Source organism: Hippocampus comes, unplaced genomic scaffold (genome assembly GCF_001891065.2).
Source record: "Hippocampus comes isolate QL1 unplaced genomic scaffold, H_comes_QL1_v1.1 scaffold174, whole genome shotgun sequence".
Lineage (NCBI taxonomy): Eukaryota > Metazoa > Chordata > Actinopteri > Syngnathiformes > Syngnathidae > Hippocampus > Hippocampus comes.
In genome coordinates this window covers 3,552,859-3,563,026 of record NW_017805983.1, presented here as the reverse complement: position 1 = coordinate 3,563,026, position 10,168 = coordinate 3,552,859, and the positions used below count along the sequence as shown (strand labels likewise).

The 10,168-nt window shown below is 38.9% G+C and overlaps 1 protein-coding gene across 1 annotated transcript in view; it reads right to left on the bottom strand.

Annotated features, from left to right (window-relative positions):
- Nucleotides 1-9,546, bottom strand: part of runx1 (RUNX family transcription factor 1) — a 13,528-nt gene extending 3,982 nt beyond the window's left edge. Inside the window, exons 1-6 of the mRNA XM_019891702.1 lie at nucleotides 9,169-9,546; nucleotides 7,988-8,127; nucleotides 7,796-7,906; nucleotides 3,981-4,137; nucleotides 1,645-1,749; nucleotides 665-913 (exon numbers count right to left, since the gene is read on the bottom strand). Of these exons, the coding sequence (XP_019747261.1) occupies nucleotides 665-913; nucleotides 1,645-1,749; nucleotides 3,981-4,137; nucleotides 7,796-7,906; nucleotides 7,988-8,127; nucleotides 9,169-9,196 (790 nt within the window). The 5' untranslated portion in view covers nucleotides 9,197-9,546. The remainder of the gene's footprint in view (nucleotides 1-664; nucleotides 914-1,644; nucleotides 1,750-3,980; nucleotides 4,138-7,795; nucleotides 7,907-7,987; nucleotides 8,128-9,168) is intronic.
- Nucleotides 9,547-10,168: the final 622 nt, after the last annotated feature.

Sequence of the window (10,168 nt, the reverse complement as noted above, 5' to 3'; positions counted from 1 at the left end):
GATGAAATATTCCACTTGAAATATTCCACAAGGTAGCCACCAAGGACCACATGAGTAGCGTGTGGGCCTGTTCTAAAAATAGCCCACCAGTGATAGAATGTTGTGATTTCCTAGGAATGTCGTAGAATTGATCTTTGCCAAATGAAACACCTGTCCAGCTTTCCCTTTATAGAACTACAGTGCCACACATTGATATGGATTGATTAATATTGTTAAATTGTTGTGAGAAATTGATTGAATTGATTGTACGTCCAACACCCTGACAGTTTGATAATCCGGAGGTGTGACAGGCTGGAAGTTACACAACAATGAGTGGCTTCCCTTTTTGTTGGAGACGTATATTGTGCACGTGTGTTAACTTTTAGTTTGACACTTTCAGCGTCATTTCCCGGCCAAGAAGAGGAAACGATACCATCGTTTAGTGCCTCAGTGAGCTTCCGCGATGCCACACAAACACTGTTTGTGTTTGTGTGACATCGCGGAATGGGGAACATGATTAAAAGAAAAGATGAAGTTTGATGTATTTTTGTGTCTGTGTGTCATTCATCTGAGTCTGACATGCTTTTGTTGTGATAAAGAAAATTGTTTCATCAAGTCTGCTGACAGAAGCAGCTTTTACTTTTGATCTGAGCCCCTATCTTTTGCGTCACGTTGTTGTTCTTACCAGTTGCTATCTGGGTGTGCGCGGGGCTGGAGAACGTGGCCGAGTGCAATGTGGCCGCTGCCGTCGACTGACGCGTGTTACAAGCGGAGGGCTGATGATGGTGATGATGAGAATGATGAGGATGAGGATGATGATGATGGTGTGGGGGAGTCACTCTCATGGAGCTCCGCCTCAGCTGCTCCAGCTCTGTGAGTCTCTCGGAAAAGGCCAACGAGCCGGGCTTAATGTCATCCATCTTCTGGCGATGACCTAAGAGATGATTTCGTTATAGAGCTTAATACAGCTTTGTTCGTGTGTGCGTTTATGTTTATGCACGCATGCACATGTCTGTGGTGTTGGTTACACTTCAAAGCTACTAATGGATGTGTGTGTGTGTAAAGTCCTGTATCGTACCAACACTTCCTTAGCACCCAGATATCATGAGATGGTGTCAAAGAACTACATTTTTACTAGACATGGCTTTGTAATTCTAATTGCACATGTTAATAGTTTAAATTGGAAATATACCACAAATTCTCATCACAAAACACTTTCACATCATTTCAAACTCATATTACAACCCTAAAAATACATGTTTTTGAAGGTTTTGGATGAATAGCTGAGGATAGACTCCACGGACAAAAAAGACCAAAAGGTGAAGTGGTGAATCGTGAACCTCAAATAGGCGGGGCTTCACTGTATCCGCATGAGCACTTGTATGTTTAAGTGTGAGTGACCAGCGACAGTCGTGCACTAACTGTGGAGAGCAGAGCTGAAGTGAGAGAGGAAGTTGCCATTTGCATCAGTGACTCACGTAACTGAGAATTCAGAAGCAAGGATTCCAAGTTTTTGGAGCTTACCCAACAAGACAACAAATAGACTTCTTTCAACTAGAATTGCAATCATTTGATCTCGATCGCTTCAATGTGGTGTGTTTCCGAAAGTAATGGACATTTAAAGAGCCCTGATGGGTGCCACACGGTATTTGATTTGTTACTCACGTCGTGGCTCTCTGGGACCATCCACTGTGATTTTGATGGCTCTCTGGTATGTCGCCACCTGAGAGGGGTTGGTGAACACTGTGATGGTCAGGGTGAAACTCTTGCCTGTGAAAAGTGGAGGGGGAAAAGAAAGCAAGCGATGATATGAAACAAAATGGAAAAATACCTCAATTGTCTTCTAATTGTTCAAACCCATTTTATTTGACCTGCAGACATCCTTTCAAAAGCCGTAATTATGCAGTGAAGTCGCGTCCCTTAACATACACGCAACCCTCTTTCCAACTTTTATCCATCCAGAGGAAGAGAAGAAAATTGCACTACATGACTCAGCAAAAATCAGTTTAATTTCCTACCTTGCTGCATGCATATGGCTGTCTCAAATAGGCGGTTCAAGTACGCGTCTTTAGTCGCGTCCCTTAACATACACGCAACCCTCTTTCCAACTTTTATCCATCCAGAGGAAGAGAAGAAAATTGCACTACATGACTCAGCAAAAATCAGTTTAATTTCCTACCATGCTGAATCCATACGTCTGTCTCAAATAGGTGGTTCAAGTATGCGTCTTTCTGTGTGTGTGTGTGTGTGTGTGTTATTGATACATTGTTGATGAAGGGAAACTTTAGCTCAACAACTTTTCAATAATTTGACAAGGTTTGGGCACATTCTTTCATATAATAAGAAATGGCCACTCACGCATTTTTGACATGCTTCTATCTATATTTTATCATTTATATTTATTTGTATACTTTTTGTAATTCTACTTCTCCCGTTCATAATTTTGCTGCTGTAATTGGGAATTTCTCCATTGTGCGACAAATAAAGGGTTTCTTATCTTCTTATCTTACATGAATAGTAAAATGACGACACACTTACACTAATAGTCCGATATGGACATCCAATACAACATGCAGCCCTTTACGAAATGTCACAAGATAAACACTTGACTTTTACCATGTTTATGTACTGAAATGCATGCCAAACAATATAACATTAAACACCCTTTTATGGATTAAAGGAATTGTTGCAATTGTCGTATTTTGCTAAGTGCGACAGCTATTTGAGTTACCTTATTTAGCTGCATGAGAGTGCAACAATGCCCCTTTTTAGTAGCTATTGAAGAGAACAGCTGAAACATGTTCGGAAAAAAATGAAGTAATGAATTAAAATAAATAGTAACTATATGGTCAGTACATTTGACAAGACCTTACACGAATATCAAGCAGTTTATGCGAAACAACTTCTGCAAAACGGGAAGGTCTGACTAATGATGAGTAAGTTCATCTTTCCTTCATCACCGTTACGTCAACAGATCTACCAGAGGCGTTTACAAATGTGTATGTGTTCAGTCGAACAAATTGCCAGCTGACTTGTTTTCGTCATCTTTTGGTCAACCACTTTTGTGTTGTGTTCGCATTTGCAAAATATGCAATCATTTGAATTATTCTGAAGCAGCGTTGTACATTCCGGTGGGATAAAATGCCTGTGGTATCTTTTAATGTTCCAAACGAATGTTATACAAGGATGAATATTACCCGGGTAATTTACATCACATTATAAATTCATAGGCAACAGTAGACGTCCTCCATTGGCTGTAGTTGTTTGTATGTGTATAACTAAATAAAGACATTTTTACGTAAATAGATACAGTTGTGTTCAGCGTAGAAACACTGGTTAACATTTTTTAACTAAATTTTTTAAGTCAGAGATCTAAGTTAACTTTTCAAGACAAATTTTATTTGTGAATATATTGGAAGAATATTTAGGTGTTGAAACATTGTTTGTGAGCACTGCTACACAACCATGTTGCATGGAATCCAATCATGAAATGCTGTCCCATCGTCCTGGACTGCAAATCACAACAAATCACAGGTGCCACAAGTTGGCGAAATCTTCCAGCATTTGTCCATAAATGATGGCGTTTATAAGGGAAAATACAAGCACGGGAGACTTGTATTCTGCTTTGCGCGTGTGGAGATAAAAGCTCTTTGTTTTCTTTTTCGATTTTAAAACACATTGTCACATACTGTACCTACACACACTGCTGTTTTAAATAGATATGTTCAATTATTTGCCTAACAGTTGGGCGCGTGCACTGTTTGTGTGTGTGTGTGTGTGTGTGTGTGTGTGTGTGTGTGTGTGTGTGTGTGTGTGTGTGTGTGTGTGTGTGTGTGTGTGTGTGTGTGTGTAACAGAGGGGGGGAGGGGAATGGCTCGACCAGGAAGTTCGTTTGAATACTAACTTGCATTCACTTGCCCTTTCCCGTGTGTATATGTCGGTGTACTGTGCATTTTTTGCAGAAATGAGGTGTAGGTTTGCACAAGTAAACAACAGCATACCCCTCCCGCTGCGGCCGACGAAGCGCAGGTCATTGAATCGGGCTACTTGGTTTTTAATAGCAGCCGTGGCATTACGAAGCTCCGCCGAGTAGTTCTCGTCGTTGCCTGCCATCACTGTCACCATGGTGCCATCGGGGACCTCGCCAAGCGCAACCACCTGATCAAGCCGCGGAAAAAACCCCCCAAAAATCGTCAATTAATAACAAAGGACTTGAGAATCTGATCAGTCGTGCTCAAAGTTTATGAGTTAGGGGTTCAAACTATGGCTTGGGGGCTATATGAGGGCCACCATCTGTTTTTTGCGGTCCACGGAATATACTCAAAACAGAATTTGACTCGGCCGATGTTGTGATTGGAAAAAAAAAATAGCATCTTCCATTGATGTGAAGTTCACAAAGCTACCGCTGATAATACTTCAAACAACAGATTAATTTAATATGGAGCTTTTCTCGACATGTAAAAAAATGCAAGAAAAATATACTTTGAGGAAAGATAATTCCACTTCAGATTAAAAACATGTAAATCATGATTGTTTGTTTTACTTTCTGCTGTGTGTCAAAGTCTGATTTGTGAAAAATATGACACTAATGACCCTGATGAGGTAAATATTCAGCTTGTCAGCGTAACCCTCTAGCATCCCAATTCAAACAGGACAATGACAGCCTAATAAAAATCCAACCTTTTAAAATATGAGCCTTTGACAAATGGTTCAGAAGTCAACTCAATGCAGAGAAAAAAAACAATATATAGCCATCATATTCTTGCATCATAACAACAATCTGTTATCGGGAATGTGTAACTGGTGCTTCATTAGGATGTGTGACACAGCACACCCGTGCACGTGCGTGTTTGCAAGTGTGAGCGCCCGCGAGCGAGCTAATGCAGCAAACCCACTAAATGAGTCGGGTCTGTGGCTAAAAGCCACTATTGCAACAAATGCGTTTTTGCCGAAAGTGCAGGAAAGACGTGTGCAAGAGTCAACAGGATGTAACAAGTGAATTAATCCCACCCATGGAAAAAAATACAACTACTGGAATCTATGACGTGCATCGAATGGCGTTAGCTCAAATGTGCATTTGATAATGTAGCAGTTAAATAATTGTTTGTTTTTTTTTTGGGTTTTTTTTGCAGTCACGTGACTTGTAGATTACTATTAATCCACTGTGGGAAAGGTACATCCAACAATACAATAGCCAAGCAAAGTAGATAATGATGATGATGATGATGATGATGATGATGGTGGTGGTGATGGTTTCCATGGAAACGACAGACTATTCTTTGAACAGGCCAGTGCTGATGCTAAAAAAATGATGTATTACCACATAGTGTTTTGCTGCATTCTGACACTGTATAAACCAGTGTTTACCAACCTTTTAATGAGCCATGGCATATATTTTACATGAGGAATAATCTCCCATGGTCAAGAAAAATGTCACAAAGAGTATATAAATGGAAATAATCATTTTGTCTTGTTATACTGACAAAGTGTCAACACAAAGCAATGAATGCCAACAAGTGGGTACACAGGTTAAATGTATCTTCCAGCATCACGTGAAAGAGACTATCATTGTTCTGCCTGTCACTCTACGTCACTGGGAAAGACAGACGGGTAAAGATAAATTCCAGTATTTGTCCTAAATAGATACTTTCAAATGAATTAAGTGCAATTATACATGCATCATTTCACACCTCACAGTATATTGACACAGTGGTTTGGATTCGCATGCAAGTGAGGTCAGGCAGTGGTATGAAACTCAAGGCCCAGGAACCAGATCCAGCCCATCACATCACATCACTTGTTCTGGCCCGTTAAAGTAATTCAAATGCTCCCCCTTCATATTTTTTGCTGGAATAAACTGTAAATGGTCTTCGGGTTTAAAATATTGAAAGCATTTTTGGTGACAATGAAAGTTAATGTTTTAATTTTAAGTTAATTGAACAGTAGTTGAGCAAAGTATTTTCCTTGACTTCAGATTAGAAAACTATTTGCTATTTGTCATAATATGAGAAGACGATGACAAATTTCCTGTCATAACTCCTCTGTGACTTGCGACAAAAATGACACTCTTGATGTCGGGTCTTCTTACAAGCAGCAAACATCATCCAAATGTGGGCAACATTCAGCTTGTCAGCGTAACACTCTAGCATCCCAATTCAAACAGGACAATGACAGCCTAATAAAAATCCAACCTTTTAAAATATGAGCCTTTGACAAATGGTTCAGAAGTCAACTCAATGCAGAGAAAAAAAACAATATATAGCTTTTTTGCATCATAACAACAATCTGTTATCGGGAATGTGTAACTGGTGCTTCATTAGGATGTGTGACACAGCGCAACCGTGCGTGTTCGCAAGTGTGAGCGCCCGCGAGCGAGGCCTGGGCACCCAGGGCCTCGGCCATCTTTCCCCCCGAGGCAAGCGTGGTGGACGGGGGAGTGTAGCGCCGGCCAGGGCAGGGGTCTGGAAGAGACATTGATTGACAAATCAGAATGAAAATGTGCTCCGGAATAATTACGAAAAGCTGGAATACAAGAAATATATGCAGACCTGGAATATGAACAGTGACAACTACTGGAATCTATGACGTGCATCGAATGGCGTTGGCTCAAATGTGCGTTTGATAATGTAGCAGTTAAATAATTGTTTTTTTGGTTGTTTTTTTTGCAGTCATGTGACTTGTAGTAAAAAAAAAAGTAATCTTGGTGCTCATATCTCATACCTAAAATTACTACCCAGAGTAAGACAGATTTAGCGCACATTTCAAACTCGCCGGTCACAATATTTGGTCCACATGCCCACTATAATGATAACCAATGCATGGTATCGGCTTCAAACCTTATTACAATAATGTGTGTCATTGTTAAAAAAAATACAAAAATAAAAAATAAAAAGGACTTTATTTACCTGCTAGGATTAATAAAGTATGTATCTCTTATCAAAATAGCACATACGTTTTAACATAGCAAAGTCAATTCGGTTCTACTTCAGTACCAATATTGCTTTCATTGTACTTGAATAAACTAATATTTTAACATTATCGTCAATAAGTTCAATTGCTTTAAATCATTACGTCAACATTGATTTTTTTTTACCCCACCCCCCAACTCCAAGTAAAAAATAAATTGTGTCAAGTGGGTACACAGGTTAAATGTATCTTCCAGCATCTCGTGAAAGAGAATATCATTGTTCTGCCTGTCATTCTACATCACTGGGAAAGACAGATACTCCAAGTAAAAAATAAATTGTGTCAAAAAATAATCACTCTGACTACCCATTAATGCATAATCTTTTTTTTTTGCACTGCTGTTTTTCTTTTTGTGATAAATTTGATCTCTGTCATTCAATTTACCTCATTCGGATCGATCCATTTCAAAACCACTTCACTTGAAACGCAACCCTTGATAATGTAATAATAGAAATCATAATCAATAAAAAATAGGATCCAGCCCATCACATCACATCACTTGTTCTGGCCTGTTAAAGCAATTCAAATGCTCCCTCTTCATATTTTTTGCTGGAATAAACTGTCAATGGTCTTCGGGTTTAAAACATTGAAAGCATTTTTGGTGACAACGAAAGTTAATGTTTTAATTTTAAGTTAATCGAACAATAGTTGAGCAAAGTATTTTCCTTGACTTCAGATTAGAAAACTATTTGCTATTTGTCATAATATGAGAAGACGATGACAAATTTCCTGTCATAACTCCTCTGTGACTTGCGACAAAAATGACACTCTTGATCTCGGGTCTTCTTACAAGCAGCAAAGATCATCCAAATGTGTGCAAAAAATAGAGGACGCATGTAAGCTTTCTGACCTTAAAAGCAATAGGCAGGGTTTTGTTGCACCTCCAATGTGTGGGCAGCACTGAACACAAGAAGTTGGGACTGTCTGTCTTCACTAGCTCGCCCGGATGATCTGACAGCACCTGCCAGATAAATGATCAAGTATTTAGTTTTGCTAAAACATAATAAAAACATGAACAAGGGGCCACGAGCGTCCATCTTACCATGTCACGGTCGGCCATGCGCAACTTGCCCACCAGCGATGCTCCGCCTCCGGCCTCCTGGGCACCCAGGGCCTCGGCCATCTTTCCCCCCGAGGCAAGGGTGGTGGACGGGGGAGTGTAGCGCCGGCCAGGGCAGGGGTCTGGAAGAGACATTGATTGACAAATCAGAATGAAAATGTGCTCCGGAATAATTACGAAAAGCTGGAAACACAAATACAAGAAATATATGCAGACCTGGACTATGAACAGTGAGATATTTTCACAATTAAGGCATGAAGCAATTTCATCACACTTTAAAAAAAAAAAAAGTCATCTTGGTGCTCAAATCTCATACCTAAAATTACTACCCAGAGTAAGACAGATTTAGCGCATATTTCAAACTCGCCGGTCACAATATTTGGTCCACTTGCCCACTATAATGATAACTAATGCACGGTATCGGCTTCAAACCTTATTACAATAATGAGTGTCATTGTTAAAAAATACAAAAATAAAAAATAAAAAGGACTTAATTTACCTGCTAGGATTAATAAAGTATGCATCTAAGAACAATTTAAAGTTTAATTCATACATTCCTATTGCTCTACTTATTCAGTTATTATCCACACTATTTCTGTTTCTAATTGTTCGGGTCATTCATGATTTGTTGTTAAATAATTTCAAAATAGCACATACGTTTTAACATAGCAAAGTCAAATCAGTTCTACTTCAGTACCGATATTGCTTTCATTGTACTTGAATAAATTAATATTTTAACATTATCGTCAATAAGTTCAATTACATTAAATCATTACGTCAAAATAGATTTTTTTACCCCACCCCCAACTCCAAGTAAAAAAATAAATTGTGTATTCATATTCCTTCAAATACCTTTTTTAGTACTTCACATTTTTATTTTTTTTTTACAAAATCCCAAAATTAAAATTGCAATTTTAGCTAGCATTTTTTTACCCCACCCCCAACTCCAAGTAAAAAAATAAATTGTGTAAAAAAATAATCACTCTGACTACCCATTAATGCATAATCTTTTTTTTTTTTTTTGCACTGCTGTTTTTCTTTTTGTGCTAAATTTGATGTCTGTCATTCAATTTACCTCATTCGGATCGATCCATTTCAAAACCACTTCACTTGATAATGTAATAATAGAAATAATAATCAATAAAAAATAATGAGTAGTGTACCGTATTTGGCGTCCCAAAGGAAGACCATTTTTGCGATTCTTTCAGTCAATAAATGTCCAGACAAGTCTCCGTTTCCCTTTTTCTGTCTTCTTATGGATGATATAAGTCCGTTACAACCGGTGCGGTTTTCAATAAGAGCTTCCTATCGTTTGTTTCCCCTTCAGTCCGCGAGTAATGGAAAAAAAAAGCTGCCACAATCTTCAAAACAACCTCAAGGCTGCCACAGTTGAGCGTTCAAACACGCAGCCGGAACGGGAGCGAGAAGGGTGAAAGAAAACACGAAGCTCTTTTCAACACAAAAAAAATTGTCATATTAGCAGCCAACACACTCGGGTGAGTGTGTGCGTGTGTGTGTCTTCCCTGTAAATGACCATTGACGCTCACAGCCACTGAATTTTTAGCGGAACAGCTGCATGTTTGAGTCTCATCCGGGCTCGTGCGGCGGTTGCTCATTGCTGCCAGCTGATTGGTTGTTTAGATGCTAAGCGCTGTGATGGAAGGTGGAAAGCACCAATCAGGTTAGCGTCCGTCCGCAAGAGTGGGAGGTGGCTTGGCTTTGAAGGGGGGGGGTCCTCCACTTTTTACCTCCTCAAACAGCTCATTAAGGACATGAAGGAAACTTTTTTTACATTCATGAAATCCCTACTTTTCCCACAATTTCACATTTCCATTAAAAAAAAAAAACAATCGCTTTAAAATGACTCGAACAATTTAAAGTTTAATTCATACATTCCTATTGCTCTACTTATTCAGTTATTATCCACACTATTTCTGTTTCTAATTGTTCGGGTCATTCATGATTTGTTGTTAAATAATTTTCATATTCCTTCAAATACCTTTTTTAGTACTTCACTTTTTTTTTTTTTTACAAAATCCCAAAATTAAAATTGCAATTTTAGCTAGCCCTGTCTCATTTCTCTCCAGAATCAAATCATTCCAACTTCACATCGTTCAGCTGTTCTATCCTGCAGTTATTTTTCAATATTTCTCAAAATTCCAA